Source organism: Trematomus bernacchii, unplaced genomic scaffold, assembly GCF_902827165.1.
Source record: "Trematomus bernacchii unplaced genomic scaffold, fTreBer1.1, whole genome shotgun sequence".
Taxonomy (NCBI): domain Eukaryota; kingdom Metazoa; phylum Chordata; class Actinopteri; order Perciformes; family Nototheniidae; genus Trematomus; species Trematomus bernacchii.
Genome location: NW_022987477.1, coordinates 6130520 through 6153518, shown reverse-complemented (window position 1 = coordinate 6153518; position 22999 = coordinate 6130520). Strand labels below are relative to the sequence as shown.

The 22999-nt window shown below is 40.8% G+C and overlaps 2 protein-coding genes across 6 annotated transcripts; both read left to right on the top strand.

Annotated features, from left to right (window-relative positions):
• The first annotated feature begins 678 nt into the window (after positions 1-678).
• Positions 679-22981, top strand: LOC117496253 (zinc transporter ZIP12-like). Of its 5 annotated transcripts, XM_034147999.1 has the most exons (14): positions 14950-15035; positions 15489-15533; positions 15653-15905; positions 16434-16754; positions 16829-17030; positions 18123-18259; positions 18404-18575; positions 19284-19456; positions 19552-19707; positions 19912-19989; positions 21064-21136; positions 21258-21416; positions 21515-21702; positions 22508-22981. In XM_034147999.1, exons 3-14 carry the CDS (start codon positions 15687-15689, stop codon positions 22634-22636), a joined length of 2007 nt encoding a protein of 668 aa, XP_034003890.1. In that variant the 5' UTR covers positions 14950-15035; positions 15489-15533; positions 15653-15686; the 3' UTR covers positions 22637-22981. The 5 variants fall into 5 exon arrangements, with proteins under 5 accessions (XP_034003895.1, XP_034003891.1, XP_034003890.1 ...); XM_034148000.1 differs by lacking the exon at positions 15489-15533 and having other exon boundaries at positions 14943-15035; XM_034147998.1 differs by lacking the exon at positions 14950-15035 and having other exon boundaries at positions 15426-15533.
• mrc1a (mannose receptor, C type 1a) lies at positions 3536-14118 on the top strand. Its single transcript, XM_034147993.1, has 30 exons — positions 3536-3679; positions 3793-4194; positions 5087-5260; positions 5750-5905; positions 5993-6106; positions 6213-6353; positions 6454-6636; positions 6986-7143; positions 7226-7342; positions 7435-7550; positions 7669-7817; positions 8123-8322; positions 8411-8526; positions 8623-8701; positions 8793-8937; positions 9041-9079; positions 9278-9441; positions 9545-9606; positions 10135-10235; positions 10325-10464; positions 10649-10757; positions 10855-11027; positions 11156-11261; positions 11388-11620; positions 11712-11877; positions 11969-12121; positions 12202-12318; positions 13060-13218; positions 13300-13332; positions 13435-14118. Exons 1-30 carry the CDS (start codon positions 3610-3612, stop codon positions 13665-13667), a joined length of 4308 nt encoding a protein of 1435 aa, XP_034003884.1. The 5' UTR covers positions 3536-3609; the 3' UTR covers positions 13668-14118.
• Positions 22982-22999: the final 18 nt, after the last annotated feature.

Genomic DNA, 22999 nt, shown 5'->3' with positions numbered 1-22999 from the left:
GAAAGAGCAAGTAGCCTTGAAAGATTTTCCTCAGAGATGGCTAGTGTCAGATGCTTTTCGATGCTTTTAATGAATACATATACTGGCACCAAATGGGAGGTTCAACCCAAAATCTGAGTGCCGTGCCTTGTTTTAAGAACTTTTCTTAAGATCTATATTTTATTTATCCCATCTGCATAAAGTAGTATTTTGTCCCAAATATACACTGATTTATTTGGATTCATGTACAGTATCATGACGCAGGGATTTCTGTCTTAGATTTAGAGGAGTTGCTGCATCAGCTGGGAGTTGGACAGGAAGCAAGGACGCACTCCCACAACAGGAAGAGGCGGCTGCAACCATGAAACTGGAGAAATAAGCAAAGACTGGGCACAGGTGAGGTTAATGTTTTATTTTAGTTAAAAAGAGTGATTCCTGTACAGAAAAACAAGCTGTGATCTGCAGACAGTCAGTGTGAGCCTTGATTTGAAGTGCCTCCTACTCATCCACAAAATTCTCTCTTCCTTTGAATGTAATCAGGTATGTTTTCCCCCCAAATTAGCTGGTGGATATTTTTGCTCTGGATCCTCATTTGCCAATTTCCAAGGATCACTTCAGGCAAATGTGCCCGGCCATTATTCAGCAGTTGCTAGGCAATGCCTGCGAGTCTGCAGAGTAAACAAGAAAAGGTTCTCCTCCCACTGCTCTTGAGAGTAAGGCATTTTCCCTCATGTACCTACAGTAACTATTAAACACATTCCAAAAGAAGAACTGTACATTAATTATCTTTAACCTAGGAATTGGTTAAAATATGAGAAACCTATAAACTCTAAACTGAAGGATCTTGTTAATAAAATGTATGGAATGGAAAAAATAACGATGAGAATTGGAAATCCAGCTCATACCTTTGACGTAAGATGGGAAAGATTGGTGAGGTATACAACACAAAACATCCCGTTAGATGTGGTAATTTATGTATGTATGAGAATGGATAATTTATCTTTTAAGAATATAAACTATTCATAATTTTCTTAACTTTCTTCCAGAATTGTATGTATTTGTTGATTCTACTTTTATGTCTTAAGATTTTATATATATAAACCCTGTTGACTGAGGAGTAAATGTCTAATGGTTTCCTCTCTGTCTCCTCTGGAGATCCTTGGCCTCCATAATGACACTCACAGCCACGAAGACGAACACTATGCAGAAGGGAAGGACTATCTGTGGAGGATTCTGGGAATTATTGCTGGGATTTATGGCTTTTTCCTCATTGAAAGAATCCTTTCCTTTTTGGTTCCTTCTCATGGCCATGTAAGTTTTGCAGCTTTTATCTTAGTAATAAAACAGATACTCAAACCATGGGGGGTGAAAGGCAAGGCGATGTTGATTTTCTTTATCTATCCAGAGGTGGAAGTTTTACAGTTTTTCATGAACAAGCAAGTTTGTGCCGAGTCTGAACTTTTGCAGAGCTGATTGTCGAGAAACGGTGGTCTCATGACTTTCTTTTGTCCGCAGGGTCATAGTGACCTTCCCTTAGAGCTCAACTGCAACGGCCAATCCCAGAGGGGCAAATCCATCTCCACCATACAGCTGGTGAGTCACCACACTGAACTGCTTTTTATTATTATTTTTCTTTTTCTTGGCAGGAAGAACCTGATTCCCGTCATCATCCCTGTTATTGACTTGTTGGAAAAGATGCAGGGAACATGACACAGCAGTTCCTTGAAGTTAAACAGCTAAATATTACTACTAAAGTGGCTAAAGGAGAGTACCCTGTTTTTAGGTGTGTTTCTATTGTCGCTAGCTAGCATTGTTTTTTTTATGAAATGTATCTGATAATAAACAACAAAACGAACTGTCATTGTCATATTAGCAGGCTAGCCCTTCAAAGTGCTTACAAGGAGCTAAAGCCTCAACTCATCGGAGTTTCCACACTTATAAATGGACACTGTCGTCTTCTAGTTCGGATTCACACAGGGGTTCTGGGCAAATTATTGTCTGTTAACTAACATAGTTTGAGTACAAATAACCACTTTTTCAATGCTATTTTGTACAATATACTAAGAGTTGCTCGACTGTTGTCTCTGTGTCTTCAGGGTGTTCACAGGGAAAAAGAGAGAGGCGGAGTGATTCATGCCACTTATCACCCTTGGTGTACATTCTAGAGTGCTCCGTGCAGAAACAACATGTATTCATACATCTAAATGACATAAAGGGGTCTAGTAACCCTATATTTCATATGGGTTACACCTACAAAGTGTTTTTCTCTCCAAAAAAACAAGAATCAGTTATGGTAACGGAGCTAAAGCATTGGTTAAATGTTGCGTTTACTGTGCTGTTCCACTGTGAAGTTATTAAAGTAAATATATTTCGATTCGCCCTGATGATACTCTACTCCCACACTACTCCTCCAACCAAGCATCAAGACAGCACTGAAGCACTTGTTCTAAACAGTGGAGTTCTGCTAGAGGGCACTGTTGAAAAAAAACAGTCAATTACATCACGATCCTAACAGCACTCATACAGTATACAACACAGCACAAAGTCAGATTTAAACAAGAAAAATGTATGTGAAATGCATCACTGCCACTAATCACATACAGTACGTGTAAGATAGAATAAATCCATGTTTACATTTTAAAAACCGACTATACTTCATTTAAATCAATTGTCCTGTGTTGCTTTTATATAACCGGCAATGGAGCGTGGTGTGGGAGGCAGTGAAGGAACAGTATGTAGGATGTTGGAGAATGAGAAGTATTGAATCATTCAGAAAGCACTTCATGATGTGTGCAATACACACTTGAACTAGAATGTTTCGGACACAGCCACTCACATGATAAAGGACCCATTTTCCAACCATTTTGTTACATAAATACAGTATGTGTCTGCACCACTGCTGGGCCTCCCTTCAGTTTGAGGCTAAAGTGGTCAGATCTCCACTCGCTTCCCCCAATAGGAAGCAGGATTTCCTCCTGTCCTTTCTTTCTACTGACTTGTATCATCCCGAAGCCCCCGCGGACCTACAGGGGGCTACTATCCCATGAAAAACCCTCACATCAGCAAAGTTCTGCAAAAACCTAATTTAAACCTTGTTTACTATAGCACAGTAATATTTTGAAACCGGCACATTCCTGATCAGATGTGAAACTTCTTCAAAGCCAATCTCGCTGAAAGTCACCTGCGCTCTTGCACATATTTATTACAGCTATTTATAGAAGATCAAAAATCTCAGTTAAAGGCAATATATTGAACCTTAGAAAAGCCTGCTTGGATCAATTAATTCCCAAAGTCAATCATCTGGTTCCTCTTCTGCCTTTGATTTAATAAAAATAGAATTATTGTCCCATCCTGACACTTGGTTATCTTGAAGCAATCACTGGTGACTTTCTGTTTCTTGTTCAAGAGATTGCTCGCTTCCCACTTCCTGCCTTCCTCTGCCAAAAAAAAATTCTGTGGAAGTTCGTGGAAATTGCTGTCGTTTGAACAATCTTGGCTAGCCATGTGACAGGATACCCATCAGTGTGATTAAGGGGGGTAACACCATGCCTCTGTGTCATTGTTGCTCCATGTCGCACACCTTAGCACACACCGGACCCCTTCTCTCATGACTGGAAAACTTTAAGGATAATGTTACCCTGTTTGAATGTTGCTGTGGTCCTCTGTCTCCTGCAAGTCCTCTGCATCACTGCAGACATAGGTACGTATTGATGACAAATGTTTCTGTCTATTCAACTTAACTTACCAAAGAAAACTTAATGAGAGTAATCTGATTGTAAATGAATTAGCTGATGTGGTTCTCTTGTGCTCCAGACAGTGGCACCTTCCTGATCTTCAATGAGAACCACAGCATGTGCATGAAGGTGGAGAGTGCCACCTCCCTAACGGTGGCCAGATGTGATCCTCATGCCAAGGAGCAGCAGTTTCGTTGGGCCTCCGAATCGCGCGTCCTCAGTCTGTCCCAAAAGCTCTGTATGGGGGCCACCGAGATTAAAGACTGGGTGAAGGTGCGCCTCTTTGAATGTGATGAGAGCAATAAGCTACAACACTGGCAGTGCAAGAACGAGACCCTGTTTGGCCTACAAAACAAAGACCTGCACTTAAACTGGGGCAACCGCAATGAGAGGAGCATAATGATCTACAAAGGCTCGGGGCTCTGGAGCCGCTGGAGAATATACGGCACCCAGGGTGACCTGTGTTCAAAGGGGTTTCAAGGTAGGAATTGTAGGGACACGATTGAGCTTAAAAACCCTAAATAGTGTATTATCTAATCTTTAGAAAGGTTCAAAGGGTGGTTAAAAATATTTTACTTGGCCAGCTATTGGTCATTTCTACCATGTAGACAAGTAGTAATTTATAACTGTAGATCAAATTTAGATCTTAAATAAATTATAAGTAATTGTGAGTATCTAATGACTAATTTTTGATTTTTTTTTTACATCTGTCTTAACAAATTATTATCAAGAATTTAATGCAAAAAACAGGCCTACGTTTACAAAAAGGGCAGATTGTGGTCCTGATGCTCTATTTTTCTTGGTGTGGAAATAGCTATTAAAAAAAAATATACACTATGTACTTTAAGATAATAAATCCTTAAAATGCAAAAAAAATGGTAGTGTTGCAACTGATGAGTGAGTGCATGAGACTAGACACCCATTTAAAAAGGATTTAATTACATAATATCTTGAGACTCCTGCTATCTTATTGTCTGGCATCCCATGATCGGGAACATGTTGCAGATTTCAAGCATGGTTCATTCAAGGGGAGTCTTAATGCATCCAGGTACAGTGGGTCGCTGGGGCCCGCCACGAGATCCTGCAAATCTGCAGACCGACTGAGGGTGATTAAACTAGTATCTATCTATCTATCTATCTATCTGCAGCGGGGGTAGATGGGCAGCCAACTAGTGAAACTTAATTATGTTAATCATAGGAAATGCATCATTTGTACCCTATCCTTTATATAAGCATAACGCCAAACCTCGTCCTTGTCCAAAATGTCAATCCTGTCCACATATTCAATTATGGAATGATTTACAGGCTTTGCATTTTTAAATGTTCTAAACACATGTTTGATCATCTTTTCTTCATGATCTGTGTCTCCTCAGAGGTTTTCACATTAGGGGGCAATGCCTTCGGAGGCCCCTGTCAGTTCCCATTTAGTTTTCAGGAGAAGTGGTACGCTGAGTGCACAAAGGACGGTCGCTCAGACGGACAGCTGTGGTGTGCAACAGAGAGAGATTACGATAAGGCGAAGAAGTGGGGCTTTTGTCCCAGTCAAGGTAAGAAACATCTATAATAGTAAACGGTACTGAAAACACCTTGTCAAATTATTTTCATTAAGAAAGCTGGTTATGAAACGATGCAGAATCACCTTGTTTGTCTTCAAAGTGTTATCATGGAAGAGGTTAATGCTGACAGGTCTGGTTTCTGACCCCCCCCCACCCAGCAGAACAACACAACCACTTCCTGTCATGAGTTGTCAACACAGCACTGTCCTCACTTTCCTCTTCTCACAGGCCAATCCTAAAGGCTGCTCATAATCTAGGACAGGAAAGGGACATTAAAAAGAGACAAAGCTCCCTTTAACTATTGTTTGTATAAAGCACAGCACAGCCATAGTCGAGAAGAGGGAGGATGTTTCTCATTGATCTTTTTTCAGTTGTGAGATGCTTGTTCTATCTAAAATCCATTCAGTTCAACAGGCATTACACTACATGGATTAAATCCTTTCCTGTTGTTTGATCATTTGTGTCTATATTATAATGCAGCATCCTCAGGTTGGGACACTGACCCGGTCACAGGGGTTCAGTATCAGAGGAACGCACAGTCAGTGCTGACCTGGAGTCAGGCCAGGAAGAGCTGCCAGCAGCAGGGAGCCGACCTCCTCAGCATTGTAGAGCTGCATGAGCAGTCGTACATTTCAGGTACAAAGTCAGTCTTTTGTCAATTACACATACTACTCAATGTTACAATTTCTAACTTTTTTCCTTTGAATGTATGTTTTGATGCAGGGTTGACAAATAATTTGGGAACATCTCTGTGGATTGGACTGAACAGCTTGGACTATGAGAGTGGATGGCAGTGGAGCAACGGAAACCCCTTCAGATATTTAAACTGGGCTCCAGGTCAGGCAGAATATAATCATATGAGGAGCTGGATAAATGCTCCCATTAATTATCAAATACATTTCACATGTAAAATATATAATACATGGATTGATGTTTCCAATAGGTCACCCTTCATCAGAGCCCGGGCTCACCTGTGCAACCCTAAATGTTGCAAAAGCGTCAAAATGGGAGAGCAGCGCCTGCACCAAGAAACTTGGTTATATTTGTCGCAAGGGAAACTCTACCAGCCTGCCTCCACCACCAGGTAAATCAATAGCCTAATTCCAATTAATCAAAATCTGACTTGTGGAGTCTTCATGTTGCAACCTAATTTGTTCTCACGTTCTATGTATGTCTACCTACAGTCAAAAACCAGCCCAGCTTCTGCCCCAGTCACTGGGTGCCATATGCAGGAAACTGTTACTACATGCAGAGGACTAAGAAGATGTGGAGGGAGGCTTTGGATGCGTGTCACAAAGAGGGGGGAGATCTGGCCAGCATAAGCAATATAGAAGAGCAGAGCTTCGTAATATCTCAATCTGGATACTGTAAGTGTACAAAGAATGCATTTTTCCAGTGATTTCTTGGTTTTAACACCAATCCTATATGCACAAATGATTGATGTGATTGATCATAGTGAACTTTTACCTTTTTAAAGTATTTGTTTGTACATATTGGTTAATCGTTTTATTCACTTTCCTGCCAACAATTAGGAGAGAGCATCAGCACTGTAGCTATGGCCTTAGTCAGCAGCTCATTGCTGTCCCTATTATCTAACTGTGTGCAAGAAAACAAATAAGCGTATTTCTCCAAATATCTGACTATTACGATTATAACAATCAAATGCAAGAAACTGTACTCTATCCACACATTCATATCTCCATGTATATCCCTTAGTGCCGACAGATGAGCTTTGGATTGGCCTCAATGATCAGAAGAACCAGCTGCTGTTTGAATGGTCCGATCACTCCCACGTTACCTTCACCCAGTGGCAGCCTGGGGAGCCGTCTCATGCCACCAACCTACAGGAAGACTGTGTCCTCATCAGAGGAAAGGTATTCTAAGCATGCAAAGCGTGATCATTGCAATGATAATAGGAAAAGTGCTGTTCTTAAACACTACATGTGGTTAATACAGGACGGGAGGTGGGCTGACCACTCATGTGAGAAGGCGTATGGATACATCTGTAAGAGTAAGGCCTCGACTAAACCAGCTGAAGGCGCCCAAGAGGAAGCCAACCCAGGATGCAAACTTGTGAGTGCTGTCTTTTCCTTTTAAATAGTTTAATTAAACAACACTGTATTTATCAGATTTATCTTAATGTGTTTTTTTGTATCACCTCCAAGGGCTCAATCAGGTTTGGTTCTTATTGTTACAACATTGGATCTGAGTCAAAAACCTTTGATGAGGCACAGCGGGCATGCTCAGAGACTGGCGCTCACATGGTGGATGTGACTGATAGGTACATTTCTATGTTTATGTTAATGTAAAGTTTCCAACGATAAATATCAGGCTTCATTTTTAAACCCATATAAATATCATTAATCTCACCTTTCTGCCTTTTCTATGTCTTCATGCAGATATGAGAATGCCTTCTTGGTCAGTCTGGTGGGTTTGAGACCAGAGAAGTATTTCTGGACAGGTTTATCGAACACAGCCAACATTAACACTTTCTCGTTGACCACCAAAAGAAAAGTCACATTTACTCATTTCAATGTGGGCATGCCAGGTACAGCACACTTCTAACCATTTCAAAATCGATTGATGTATGTACTGTTTATGATTAAAATGTATTTTGATTGGATTTCGAAGAGTTATGTGGCACTATGTTAGCAAGCTGATGTTAGCATTAACTCAGAATTAGCTGCAGACATTTATTGTTGAATATTTATTTCTTGTTAACTTTGTTTATACACACCTTCATTTCTCTACTCTAAAACACCTTCCTAATGATTGTTATTGATTGTGATCATTACATGTTTGAGCTAAGTGTATCTATATTTGTCCCATTCTCTTTGGTGTGTTTAATAAAAGACAGACACCAAGGATGCGTCGCAATGACAACTGGCATTTTTGCTGGATTATGGGATGTTGTCAGCTGCAGCAACAAGGAGAAGTATGTCTGTAAGAAACTAGCAGAAGGGGTACCTGTGACAACAGTCGCACCTACCACCCCCGCCCTCAGCTGTGATGCTGGCTGGACCCCCGTGGGCAAGAGGAATTTCTGCTACAAAGTAGGAGTACAAACTGAAGTAATCTGGGAAACTGGTGCAATTTTAAGTTCATAAAACTCAAGGTATTTTCTCTTTCACTCATAAAAAGCTTTACAAAGAAACAGCGGACCGTAAGAAGACTTGGCAGGAAGCTCTGGACTTCTGTAAGGCCATTGGTGGGGACCTGATGAGCATACACAGTATGGAGGACATGAGCAACGCTCAGTATGTTAACCTAACAGCCTTTTTATGTCAACATATATATTATGGTAGTCAACCATTCAACTAATCAGTAATGGTGTTTTTTCTGTTGTCATAAAGGTTTCGTTCCGCTGACGGAGCCTGGATCGGCCTCAGTCTAGGTACCAATGCAGGTTTTGGATGGAGTGATGGATCGTCTGTATGTAGACTTCATTGTTCTCATTATAAGCCTTTTTCAACCTTACCAACCCTGACCCAATTATTGTGTATTTCCAATATGTGTGTACTAGTTCGAATTTGAGAACTGGGCCTTTGGGGAACCAAATAACCACAATGATGATGAACACTGTGCAGAAGTCCACTCTTACTACGGACGGCACTGGAATGATCGGCAGTGCGAGTCCTACAATGACTGGATCTGCCAGATACGCAAAGGTAACACTGACACGTCTCATTATGGACATGCAATTTCTGTCCAAAGTAGTTGAGTAGAGCTTTGCCCTCCTTAAGATCTTCATCCAGCTTCTTGTATTTTCAGGTGTGACTCCGAAACCGGAGCCTGTCAAATTGACACAAGGTAAGTTTAAGTTCGGGCCTTTTACTGAAAACGTTTCACTTTGTTTTTCTTGACATTTGTGGCTTTTAGTAGAATATCTAAAACTCTAGCTCCTAGCATGGCTGTAAACTGTTACGTTCACATCAAATCTGGGCCTCATTTATTTGAAAGCCATGCTTCCCATCAATCCCTTATGAAATGGTTGTGTTCCCTTTACAGTATACAACATCACAGAAGATGGCTGGATTATCTGCAATGACACACAGTATTTAATCAACAATGATAATCTCGACATGGAAGCTGCTCGAGCCTTCTGCAAGAAGGGCTTTGGAGATCTTGCAGTCATCACAGGGGAGAGTGAGAGGAAGTTCCTTTGGAAACAGGCAAGACAAACATAAAACCAGCGATCCAATGTGGTGGCAAAAGTAGTGAGAACCGTGTTTTACAATTTTTTATTTAACCATAAAGTCTCTTACCTTCCAACAGGTAGCAAAAACCGGAGGACAGTTCTACATTGGCTTGTCAGTGAATTTGGACAAATCATTCAGGTAAATAAAACTACTGTATTTCGTCTCGTTGGATTACTAGTGTAGGTATATTGGGTACTTCCCATGTGTGGGGGAAACTTCTGTGTAGCAATGCAGGAGGAGTCACAGACTCAAAAGGAGACACGGGGAGAGCTGGAGCTTTGATGTCAAACACTGATGGTTTATTTAGGAGCTTTGGCCGGAGAATTCACAAAACAAGTCAAAGAGTCAGAGGTTCTGACTTCACGGTAGAGTTGCCACGTCAATTCTGAAGAACTCTACCCCAGACCCATGTATTTATCTAGTTCAGAGAGAATAATCAACATTGTGCATAACAAGCTAGAATCATAACACCTCTATCAGCTGACGCCAACAGGCAGGAACAGGGAGACAAAACACTGAGAGCACAGCAGCCAAGGTTACAGGTGCGTGTGCTCAGTCAGGACAGTTTAACCTGATAAACTGGGTCAAAGTTATCGGCCTTGGAAAATATTTCCCCAACACCATGCAATGTTTTCAAGTGACTCACTTCTTGTCTCTCCATTTCAGCTGGATTGATGGCTCCCCTGTATCATACACTGCATGGGAACAGAATGAGCCCAACTTTGCTAATAATGATGAAAACTGTGTGACTTTATACAGTAGCATGGGTGAGTCAAACAATCCATACAGCTGTTTCATAAATATAATCTAACCTGACCTAATAATGAATGTATTTGTATTCATTCTGCACATATAGGGTACTGGAATGATATTAACTGTGGCTTGGAGCTACCTTCTATTTGCAAAAGAAGCAGTAACTTTATTAATACAACGATGGCCCCAACCACTATTCCTAAGGGAGGATGTTCACCTGAGTGGCTAGCTTTCCAAGGAAGGGTAATTTGATTTAACTACTTAAAACACAGATATTAATACTTTATATTTACACGTATTTCCTCTCAATTTCAGGATGTGATTTAGGCTCTCGGATGTACCGTTAAATGTGTTTCCATCCTCTGACAAAGCTTGAATGGACACTTGTTGTTCTAACTTATAGTGATAATTCATCTTGTTTACACAGTGCTATAAGATAGTCGTGGGGAGTGACAGTAAGGACTGGCAGGAAGCCAGGACACACTGTGTTAACCAGGGAGGAAATCTGGTTTCTATCACCAACGATAGAGAGCAAGGTGAGTGTGTTCCTTGTGGTTGTCGTGTCATTGTGTTGTGATGTATGTATAACACAGTTTGAAGGAGTTGGAGATGAATTGTGTCTTTTATTTATAGCATTCCTGACAACACAGATGCTGACATACAATGAGGACTTCTGGATTGGCATGAATGATGTCAACTGGGAGATGCACTTTGTGTGGACGGACGGCAAAGGCATTTCATACACCAACTGGGCAAAAGGGCATCCAACAACATTGCCTCAAGGACGATTCGCATTTATGGACGAGGTTATTTCAACTCCAAAACATCATCCCAACAACTTTGTTTCTGTATTTTAATTCAACAAAGTGATGGTCCTATGCTTCTCTCACAAAAATTAAAAGGCCTAACAAATGTACCTTTTTTTGCCTGATAGACATTTGACTGTGTGATTATGGTGGGCAGCGTCTCCAAAATAACAGGATCCTGGAAGGTGGAAGACTGTCAAGCAAAACATAGCTTCATCTGTAAAAGAAACATTGGTGAGTAAAATGTTAGCAAAGCCACATTATCATGAATAAATTAAACCAATGGTCAAGCATTGTGTATATGCAAACTGGGGACAACATCAATTTTAAACGTATCATTTTTTTCCCTTATGTAAAAAGACTCTCAGATCGCAGTCGCAGCCACAACTGTGTTACCAAAGGCTTTCTACAAACTTGGCAATGACTCCTACAAAGTGGTGGGCGAGAAGATGAGATGGGATGAGGCGAGGAGGCAGTGCCAAGCCGACGATGCTGATCTGGCCAGTATCCTGAACCCTGTCACTCAGGCGTACATCACACTGCAGGTTTCCAAGCTCAAAGAGCCTGTGTGGATCGGCCTCAACAGCAATGTGGTAAAGGGGCACCACCATTTCAAAGAGAATTTCAAACTGAGACCGTTAAGCTCTGTATACATTTTCACTAATTCAACTTTTCTTTTTCCAGACTGATGGGCGGTTCAAGTGGGTCGATAACTGGATGATGTCATATACCAAATGGGGCACAAATGAGCCTATAAACAACTTTGCGTGTGTGTACATAGACGTGGACAAAACATGGAAGACTGCACCGTGTACCAACACGTACTTCTCCCTTTGCAAGAGGTCACCAGGTCAGATAATCCCCCTGTTAGTTATCTTGCAATATATACAGTACTATACAGAACAGTTGGTAACCAATGCAATCTCCTATTTCCTTTTTAGATATAGCACCAACTGAGCCCCCACAACTTCCCGGCAACTGTCCAGAAACAAAGAAACAAATATCCTGGATACCTTTCAGAGGCCATTGTTATTCCTTCCTCAACTCAATGTTGGACAACTGGGCCCATGCCTCCGTTGAATGTCTGAAAATGGGTTTGTTCTGAAGCATTTTCAATGATAAATCACAAAGTTTATGTGTAAACAAATCTTTATAGTATGCTAATGTTCACTAGGTGCTTCTCTGGTGAGTATTGAGGACCACCAGGAGGCTTTGTTCATACAACAGTACCTGGAGCTCCTGCACGACGATGCCAGGTCCTTCTGGATCGGCCTCTTCAAGAGTCATGAAGGTAAGCAGGTCTTTCAACACCTTTTTCCAAAACATTTAAAGATGTAAAGCACTGTCCAATTTGACTCTTATCTAGTTCCTGTTGCTGGAATGCAAACTGGCCAGTGTGTTAGCGAAGCAAACCGACTGGTTTCGTTGATTCCTAGCTAGTCATCATAAGATGTAGTAATAGTAATACTCATTACCTGGAGAGGTCGGGACGAGATATACATTTGTAAAACATTACATTTCTTCGTAAAAAGCTGTGGTGCTAACCTCAGCAGAGCAGACTACAGTTCATCATTAACTAACAAAAGCATGTCTATAGTATGTTACGCTAGCTACTGAAGGTGTACACATGCCACTATTGAGTTTTAATTATTGTAGCAGTGAATAAAGACCTACCATAGAAGCAAAGCACTGTTGCTCCTTAATTATATTTGAAGACTTTGTGGTTTGTGATTATCTGTGACTTGATTTGTTGTGATTCTGGGCGCTATGCTAGCTCCAACAGCTTGACAGCAGCAGCTAACAACAAAGTAGCCTGGCTCAGTGTAGGGTCAATTACAAACTGCAAAGTACCCTACACTAGACATTTAGAAATAAAATGAAAATTCACTGATAAAAAAGTAACATCACTATAGACTTAATATGATTAGACTTATTCTTCATTAAGTACATTTGTATTCATAGTTGACATATTGGGCCAGGGTGTTTGTAATCTTTGGCTAGCCTCAACAGCTAACAAGCTTCCTTGTGTCAGGTGAGTGGATGTGGATCGATAACAGTGTTGTGGACTACGTCAACTGGAAAAAAGGGATGCCAAAGTCAGATTTATGTGTGGACATCGACTCTGAAAGTGGACAGTGGAGTACAACCAGCTGCAGAAGATACAGGTCATACGTCTGCAAAACAGCCAAAGGTACATTACATCTATCGTACAGCAGTTTTAATCTGACACGTAGTCACTTGTAACATTGATAATGTATTCTCTTTTTTACAGTTATTACACCTACCGAAAAGCCACCATTTGTTGGTAAGTCATATTATCTGACGTATATGTACAGTATATTGAATAGGCCTATAAGGTTTTCAAAGTCGGTCTCGATGTTAATAATCCTGTGTTTTTCCTCCTCAGCGAAAGTGGTTAAAGAAGCTTCTCATGGTTCCGCTGGCATCACTATTGCTGTGGTGTTGGTTGTAATCGCTGTAGTTGGACTCAGTGCCTTCTTCATCTTCCGTAAACAGATACACATCCCAGTCTTGACAGAAAGCACTTTTGACAACAAGCTGTACTTCAACAATCCAATCCGAGCGCCTGTAGACACCAAGGGTCTGGTGGACAACATAGAGCAGAATGAACAAGCTTAGAAAGGCATGATCTGTAGTAATCCCCACTTTGACAATGATATGATTATGCTTTCATGTTTAAAATTACTGTAACTGGGAACTTAATCTCAACCAAACCCGATTGTGTTTTTAAAGAGGACTGGATGAATGATAATGATTCCTCACTATTATATAATAATTCATACAAGCACTGGCACAGCACTACGTGAATTAGATATAATATAAGTGAAAGATCTATAGCAAATTTTACATGATTGTGATTTGTGAAATGTGTACAGTTTATTTTTTACTTTGACCAATTAAGATAATCAAGAACATGTGTAGACCAAATGCCAGTTTAAGATAAACACTTCAAAATGTGATAATGCAATTATCAGATTTTTCTCCACTGTGATGCTTTTTCTTTTTCTTCATTGGCTTACAATATTGTAAATAGATGCTGAATAAAATAAATGAAATGTATACAACTGAATTATCTGTCTTTTCTTTCCAAAACCTGCTAACATGCTAATGTTGAGCAGGTTTAATGTTATCCATCACACGAAAGTGAGTAGGATTCTACAAAATATCCATCCAATCGTTTTTTTAACATATTTCAGTCTTGATTAGGGTGATGGACTGAACGACTAACTGACAGAACCATGTTAGCACCTCTATAGTGATGCTGCTAGCATGGCTATACATCTCAAATATTGATTTATTAAAGTTATAACATTTTTACAACAGTATCACTTTTATTCAAGTTATAACAGGGGAAATTGTGGGAAATTGTTGGTTGGAAAACTACAGCCATATAACAGTATAGCCATTGGTGTCATTGTTGCTTTATTTTACACACAAGAACCCTTCGTCAACGACTTGACGGTGTCAATCATTTTTTATTGCAAACCCTAAGAATAATGTTCCCATGCTTGTATTTTGCCGCGTTTCATTTTTGTAGCTACAGTTTTGGTTGGAATATCAGCATGATTGTAATTGGATACATCCTTGATGATCAAAGGGATTACAAAATAAATATAAACGAAATGCCCAAAATGTGTTAATATTAACTACAAAGAATAGAGAGAAAATTAAATCTGACCCGTTATAAAGGAAAGCAGCCTTACAGCAACATGTATTTTCTGCACATTTTGAATAAGTCAAGCTCAATTTAAAATGTCCTGTCAAGTATTTCTCTGTCGTCGTCGTCGTCCCCCCCTTCACCTAATGTTAAAAATGAGGCAGCGTTCTCCATGGAAACCAGCCCTCTGTCGCAGATAATCCTACTTAGCAGCAGCAGCAATGCCCAAGAATTCTCCCCAAACAAGCCTTAGTGTTTATCGCACCGGAGGAGGAAAACAAACCTAGTTGCAGCCGCTGAGAGGAGCAGAGGGGAGAACGATTCATCCGGTAAGCTTTTATTTTTCTCTCCATCTATCTCATCTCAGGTATTACTGTAGCTTCAGTCCTCTGCTCGGTCGCTTTGACCTGCAGGGCGTACGGTGTGGGAGGATGTTGGAACGTTAAAAAGCTTGGCATATTTTGCTCTGGTTGTTTGATCTTTGATGACTCAGAGATCTCAGAGGATAAAAACTCATTGATTTGGATGTTACCAGTGCTTAAATCAGGAGGGGGGGGGGGGTGCAGTCACTTATAACAGCTCCTGTCTTTCTCTTGAAGAATGTATATTACCACTATGAAAACTGACAGATTTTAAAAAGCGTTCTATGCGTTATTTACGGCTTTTTCCCTACTCCATAGTTTTCCTCCACTAATTATTTTCTCTTCCGTCTCCCCCTCCATGCCCCCTGTGCTCTCTCACTTGCCTGCACTAATCCTTTTGTTGTGGACTGAGGGGCCCAGGCTTTGGCTGACCGATCGCCACTGTTGGGCTGGTTCAGCTGAAAGGTGCCCACCAACATTTCTGTCCTCCACCGGATCGTGCGGGCCTATTATTAACGCCTCTTGCAAACTCTTCTTTTCTTGATTCCAATTCCTCACTTCTTTGTTTCAATCATCTTCTCAAGCTCAAAGCCAGTCCTGGGAGTCCTTGGTAGGAACATGCACTTCAGGAGTAGTGGTTTGCTGCTGCTTATTTGTCTTCTGGACGTGCGAGGGCAGAAATACCTGCATGACACTCTCAGGGCCTTGGATCTGCCCCTGGGTGTCGACGAAGAGCCACAGCTCCAGAAGAACCACATTGGAATCCTGATCACGAAGCTCCTCCAGGAGGTGCACTGTGCTGAGCGGATTGGCTCCTCTCAGGATGTCTGCAGCAAGGTAAGGCCTTCACCTGTCTTAACTTTTACACCCACAGTTACTCAGTATTTATCCCCTTCCTGCTTATTCCAAGAAACATGTTTGTTATGGTTGGAATGTGAGTGTATGTGGAGGCTTAAGTCCTTGACCTCTGAGAGGCATTCATGCTGAGTGGCTTTCTCTAGCAGTTCGACAAAACAAAGTCCAAAGAGTGGAGTTAGAGGTACTTCACATGTTTGTGCAGGCGGGACCAAAGGGATTTTGTGTCTGTGAAGCCTTGAGAGTGAGATTTAAAATGAAGACAGAAACTTTTTTCACTGCTTGCTGAGAGGTCTACAAATCATAGTGCTTCGCCCACTCTCCTCACCTTTTTTGTTTTTGTGCGTGGGTTTAATTTGGCTGCCAATTCTGCAGGAAGTATAGAGTAAAGCGCATGCAAGGAGAAAATAGGCCTTTTATCAAGCAGACCTTTCTTCTAGGACTTCGTTTATCAGCCAATACTTGCAAGATTTCTTCCTTAAATGTCCTTCTTTCTCCCTCTTGTTGCAGTGCCTGACACCAGATGTAGCGCTCTCTGTGCTAGAGGATGATGGGAAGGCTTACCTCACTGAGGGAGAATACCAACGGATCTCCACCGTCCTGCTGTACTACATAATAAACTTGCAAGACCTGTGCGTGTCAAATGCCGCCTCCCTTTCCTCATCCTCCTCTTCCTCATTTGGGAACTTTCAATTCTATCTTTTGGCTCTCACCAATCTACATCCGGGTAAGGACAATCGCTTCCTATCATCCAGAGAAACAGAAAGTATTCTGCAGCTCATCAACCAGCACTATGACCCATCCCATCAAGATCACTCATCTGATTTGCAAGTAAGGATTTGAAATCTAAGATGTATTTTCTGTCTCGACCACCAGATGTTGATTTCCCCTTTTTGGTTCCACAGTGTATCGATGCCGCTGGCCTCCTTGAAGATGTTGGCGTACATGAAGATGCTGAAGGGTCTTCTATCCCCAAACTGTCTGCAGCCATCATCAGCCACGTCCTGCAGGGCCACTGTTTCAGACATTGGAACCTCACGTCTCCGGCTTTCTTTACAGACTACATCTTTCAATCCCTAAATCGAACAAGTAACCTGCAGATTATAGGTGAGTTCAAGAGCACAGTTGGCTTTAATACACACATTTAACGGAGATTCCTACCTGATTACGGTTACATGGACAAAACCTCCTAGCAATTTAAGGCCAACATTCAACAATCTTTTGGCTCTCTCTCCACCATCTCTCTACCAGCTGCTATATGCGCCACTATGTTCCTCAGCTACTCGCTAACTGTGTCTGTCTTCTGTTTGTTGCTGAGCAGGAAGTGCAAGGTCTTTCTCTTTATTTGAAGGAACTTCCTGTCGCTTCCACTGAATCTATTCAGTCTTTTTCATAAAAAGAAGCAATGAAGCATCATGCATTAAAAAGCAATTAGCCCCCCTGAAAGATTTTGTATCTGAGATAGCTTCTAAAGATTGAGTCGGATGCTTTTCCATGCTCTTAATGAATACACATACTGGCACCAAATGGGAGGTTCAACCCAAAATGCTGTTCATTGTTTTGAGAGCTTTTCTTAAAGGTCCCCTATTATACTGTTTTTCATCAATATATTATAGGTTTCAGATATATACAAAACATGTCTCTGAAGTGTTTGGCTCGAAATACCGAACAGATCGTGCATTGTAGCTTCCCATAAACCCCTCTGTTTCAGCCCTGTTTCAAAAGTGCTGATTCTGTGTCTTTTACTTTAGATGAAAATAAGGAGCCCCTCCCCACGCCCCTCTGAGAGATATTTGGTTAAAAAGAACACAATGGTGCTCTAGGAGGAGATTCAGGTGATAAGGTGGGCGGGGGTTACCTTGGTTGGTGATTGGCTAATGGTTACACAATCTAAAAAATCGTTATGACATCATAAAGTGGCCAAAATCTGATCAGCTCATTTTCAGACAGGTTTTTATATAAATGGATCAGGACAAAAAGTGAGTGAATCTTTTTTCCTGAAACTTTCAGAATCTCTTTACACAGAGGGGACACATGGTTATGTATAAAAGACATGAACAAGTGGATTTTGCATAATAGGTGACCTTTAAGATCTATATTTTATTTATCCCATCTGCATAAAGTAGTATTTTGTCCCAAACATACACTGATTTATTTGGATTAATGTACAGTATCATGACGCAGGGCTTTCTGTCTTAGATTTAGAGGAGTTGCTGCATCAGCTGGGAGTTGGACAGGAAGCAGGGACGCACTCCCACAACAGGAAGAGGTGGAGCTCACATAAAGGGGATGGCTGCAACCATGAAACTGGAGAAATAAGCAAAGACTGGGCACAGGTGAGGTTCATGTTTTATTTTAGTTAAAAAGAGTGATTCCTGTACAGAAAAACAAGCTGTGATCTGCATGCAGTCAGTGTGAGCCTTGATTTGAAGTGCCTCCTACTCATCCACAAAATTCTCTCTTCCTTTGAATGTAATCAGGTATGTTTTTCCGCCAATCAGCTGGTGGATATTTTTGCTCTGGATCCTCATTTGCCAATTTCCAAGGATCACTTCAGGCAAATGTGCCCGGCCATTATTCAGCAGTTGCTAGGCAATGCCTGCGAGTCTGCAGAGCAAACAAGAAAAGGATCTCCTCCCACTGCTCTCGAGAGTAAGGCATTTTCCCTCATGTACCTACAGTAACTATTAAACACATTCCAAAAGAAGAACTGTACATTAATTAAATATTATAACAATTTAAATATGAAGAATCTTGTTAATAAAATATATGGAATGAAAAAAATAACCATGAGAATTAGAAATCCAGTTCTCACATTTGACATTTAATATAAACCATAAACATATATTCATAATTGTCTTTACTTTCTTCCTGAATTGTATGTATTTGCTGATCCTACTTTTGTGTCTTAAGATTTTTACTATATTTTATTTGTTGTGCATAACAGGTGGGTTCATCCAGATAAAAGTGAAATATAAAACATGTAACCATTGTATGATGTTCAAGGTTCAAGGCTTATATTGTCATTTGTACATAGCTACAGTCTAGACAATGACATTCTTAGGTCACAGGCTCCTCCAACATTGCAACACAATAAAACAGATAATAGTGCAAGTAAATCAAATAAAATGGAATATAATAGAAATGTTGCAGAATAGTCTATACAAGCAATTGGAATATTGATATATATAAGTTGCAAACAGATGAATGTTATGGATGTTCTTTCAAAAGTTCAGGTGTTTAACAGTCTTATGGCCTGTGGGATGTCCCTTAGTCAGAGGCGAGGCTATGATCATTAAAAAAGTACAACCTTAATAATGAGAAACGGAAACATGTTTCTAAACGGTCTCCTCCCTGCAGAGTATGGCTACAGCACGGCTGCCGTCCTGCTCATCACGCTGGGCTCCATGTTGGGTATCTGCCTGATCTTCTTCAACTCCTGCCAGGAGACCTACACCCTGATCCTGCAGCTGTTTGTGGGGCTGGCAGTGGGGACCCTCTCAGGAGACGCACTCCTGCACCTCATACCACAGGTATAGGACACAGAGTCAAGTGCCATGAGTGTATATATAAACCCTGTTGACTGAGGAGTAAATGTCTAATGGTTTCCTCTCTGTCTCCTCTGGAGATCCTTGGCCTCCATAATGACACTCACAGCCACGAAGACGAACACTATGCAGAAGGGAAGGACTATCTGTGGAGGATTCTGGGAATTATTGCTGGGATTTATGGCTTTTTCCTCATTGAAAGAATCCTTTCCTTTTTGGTTCCTTCTCATGGCCATGTAAGTTTTGCAGCTTTTATCTTAGTAATAAAACAGATACTCAAACCATGGGGGGTGAAAGGCAAGGCGATGTTGATTTTCTTTATCTATCCAGAGGTGGAAGTTTTACAGTTTTCCATGAACAAGCAAGTTTGTGCCGAGTCTGAACTTTTGCAGAGCTGATTGTCGTGAAACGGTGGTCTCATGACTTTCTTTTGTCCGCAGGGTCATAGTGACCTTCCCTTAGAGCTCAACTACAACGGCCAATCCCAGAGGGGCAAATCCATCTCCACCATACAGCTGGTGAGTCACCACACTGAACTGCTTTGTTTTTTTATATTTTACTTGGCAGGAAGAACCTGATTCCCGTCATCATCCCTGTTATTTAGTTATTGGAAAAGATGCAGGGAACATGACACAGCAGTTCCTTGAAGTTAAACAGCTAAATATTATTACTGCAAGTGGCTAAAGGAGAGTATCTTTTGATTTCACACTGTATTAGGTTAGTTGAAAGCAATAATATTAAAATTATTAAAACATTTAAAATAACTTAATATTAATATTATTAGTTTTTTGCGTGATAGTTAGTAATTTGTTTTGCTTTAATAACATTCCTTTGTAATCCTATGAGTATATTTTTCCTCCTGAACACAAGATCATTCAATTTTTCTATGATAATATATTGTCACTGTTCACAATAACATGAAATTATCTCCTAAAAAACAAGAATGAGTTATGGTAGCGGAGTTAAAGCATTGGTTAAATGTTGCGTTTACTGTGCTGTTCCACTGTGAAGTTATTAAGTCAATATATTTCCATTCACCCTGATGATACTCTACTCCCACACTACTCCTCCAACCAAGCATCAAGACAGCACTGAAGCACTTGTTCTAAACAGTGGAGTTCTGCTAGAGGGCTCTGTTGAAAAAACCCTTCAATTACATCACGATCCTAACAGCACTCATAGTATACAACACAGCACAAAATCCGATAAAATAGATGTGAAATGGCTGCCACTAATCCATCAAAAAACAAATATGGAGGACAGAATAAATCCATGTTTACATTTTAATTAAAAACCAACTATACTTCATTTAAATCAATTGTCCTGTGTTGCTTTTATATAACCGGCAATGGAGCGTGGTGTGGGAGGCAGTGAAGGAACAGTATGTAGGATGTTGGAGAATGAGAAGTATTGAATCATTCAGAAAGCACTTCATGATGTGTGCAATACACACTTGAACTAGAATGTTTCAGACACAGCCACTCATATGATAAAGGACCCATTTTCCAACCATTTTGTTACATAAATATATCCTGTTTTTGCGAATTTGTAACATCATTTAATTTTTACGATTACTTCTCTGTATTCTGCAGGGGCCGGTGGAGGACTTGGAGTGTTCAGAAGTATCTCCGGAACACGTTAACACAAGGAGCCCTTCACATCAGAGTGAGTTTCTCTAAATGAGCCGAATCTGATGTACTTAGTAATTAGTCGCCTGGCATAACCGAGCCATTGTCACGGTCTGAGGATGAGCTTTAATGACACAGACTCCCTTTTGTGTTCCCAGGACAGGGGGTTCCTCTGCTGGCCGTGATGATAATCGTGGGAGACAGCCTTCATAACTTTGCAGATGGCCTTGTTGTCGGGGCAGCCTTCTCTTCTTCAGCTGAGACCGGCATGGCGACCACCGTGGCCATCCTGTGCCACGAGATCCCGCACGAGATGGGTGAGAGGTCACGGGTACTCACTTTGCAAACCCCTCTTTTTTTAGGGCTGATGCCAGGGAACACTGTGGCTTATCTTTCCTGCTCTCTGTCTCCAAAGGGGACTTTGCTGTGTTGCTGAGCTCCGGACTCTCGGTGAAGACTGCTGTGCTCATGAACTTTCTCAGCGCTCTGACGGCCTTCATGGGCCTCTACATCGGACTGTTCGTTTCCTCCGATTTTGAAGTGCAGCAGTGGATCTTCGCTGTTACTGCTGGGATTTTCCTCTATTTGTCACTTGTGGAAATGGTAAAGGAGCTTTATTGTGGCATAAGTACGTAAAATGACCAAAACCAACAATGAATTGATCCTGATAAGGTTTATTCCTCTGTGCCATCAGCCTATTTAGAACCTATAAGTGAGATACACCACTGCACTGTGTAGATCTATAATGTTCCCCAGCTGCTGTGAAAACTCAACTAGAGCACTGATTCACAACCTGGTGACACGCATTATATTTCATTTTGATTGTGAAATAGGGCCTTTGTGCTGCATTCATGTGGTGTAGGAGTGAGCTGAAAAATATTTGTCTTGACTGGAAATACTCCCATGAACAACCACTCAAGTCAGAACAATTGGAAAAAATGTTGGCACACATTTCCTGATTGAACTGATCCCTTTCCTTTGCTCCTGTTACGCAAGACCTGGAATCCCTCTGAGCAACAAAAAAAATCGACACATCTTTGTCACATCAATATTCCACATTTGGTCTTAAACCTCATGCAAATTCATTACATTACATTTAATTTAGTTCACGCTTTTATCCGATACGACCTACAATAAGTGCAATTAATCGTGAAAATACAAGCATTCAATCGGTAAAACTGAAAATGTGCATCATAGGGCCCCTTTAAATTCAGCATTGGCCTTAGCAGAGGTCTGTGCTAATTTAGTTTATTAAGATACGGACTACCACATTATTGGTTATGGTCTTTTCATGACAATAACAACAATCTAAAGTAATGCCAGCCTTTACTTTAAAAACAATCCTCTTTCTAACCAATAATTTCTTAATAAATAATTATATATTACCTAATTTCTGTCTTTCTTCCAGCTTCCAGAGATGAATCGGGTGAAGACAGACAGACCGTTCCTCCTGTTTCTGCTTCAGAACCTCGGCCTGCTGATGGGGTGGGCCTGCCTTCTGCTCCTCGCTCTGTTTGAACACAAACTCAAATTCTAAAAGCAGTGTACAGGAGTCGCCATGTATATCTCTTCACACAGGGTCGAGCCAAAACAAATGCTAACTTACGTTCTAGTGTTTTTGGAAATGTATTCAAGTCAAGTGAGTATTACAGGATATTTTAGTCGCAGCACTGGATGGTAAATGTTAGCTGTAGGAATTCTCTCCTTTTTTCTTTTATACTTGATGATTTATTTTTGTATGTCACAGACGGTTAATAGTAACAACTTTAATTATGACCTTATTTCTCAAATTCAGGTACAATTGTGCATATCTGTTGTGTGTAAAATATCTACAATGCCTCAGAGAATCAAATCATTTGATTAAACACAAGCAAGATACAAAGTATTGTAGATCTACTTA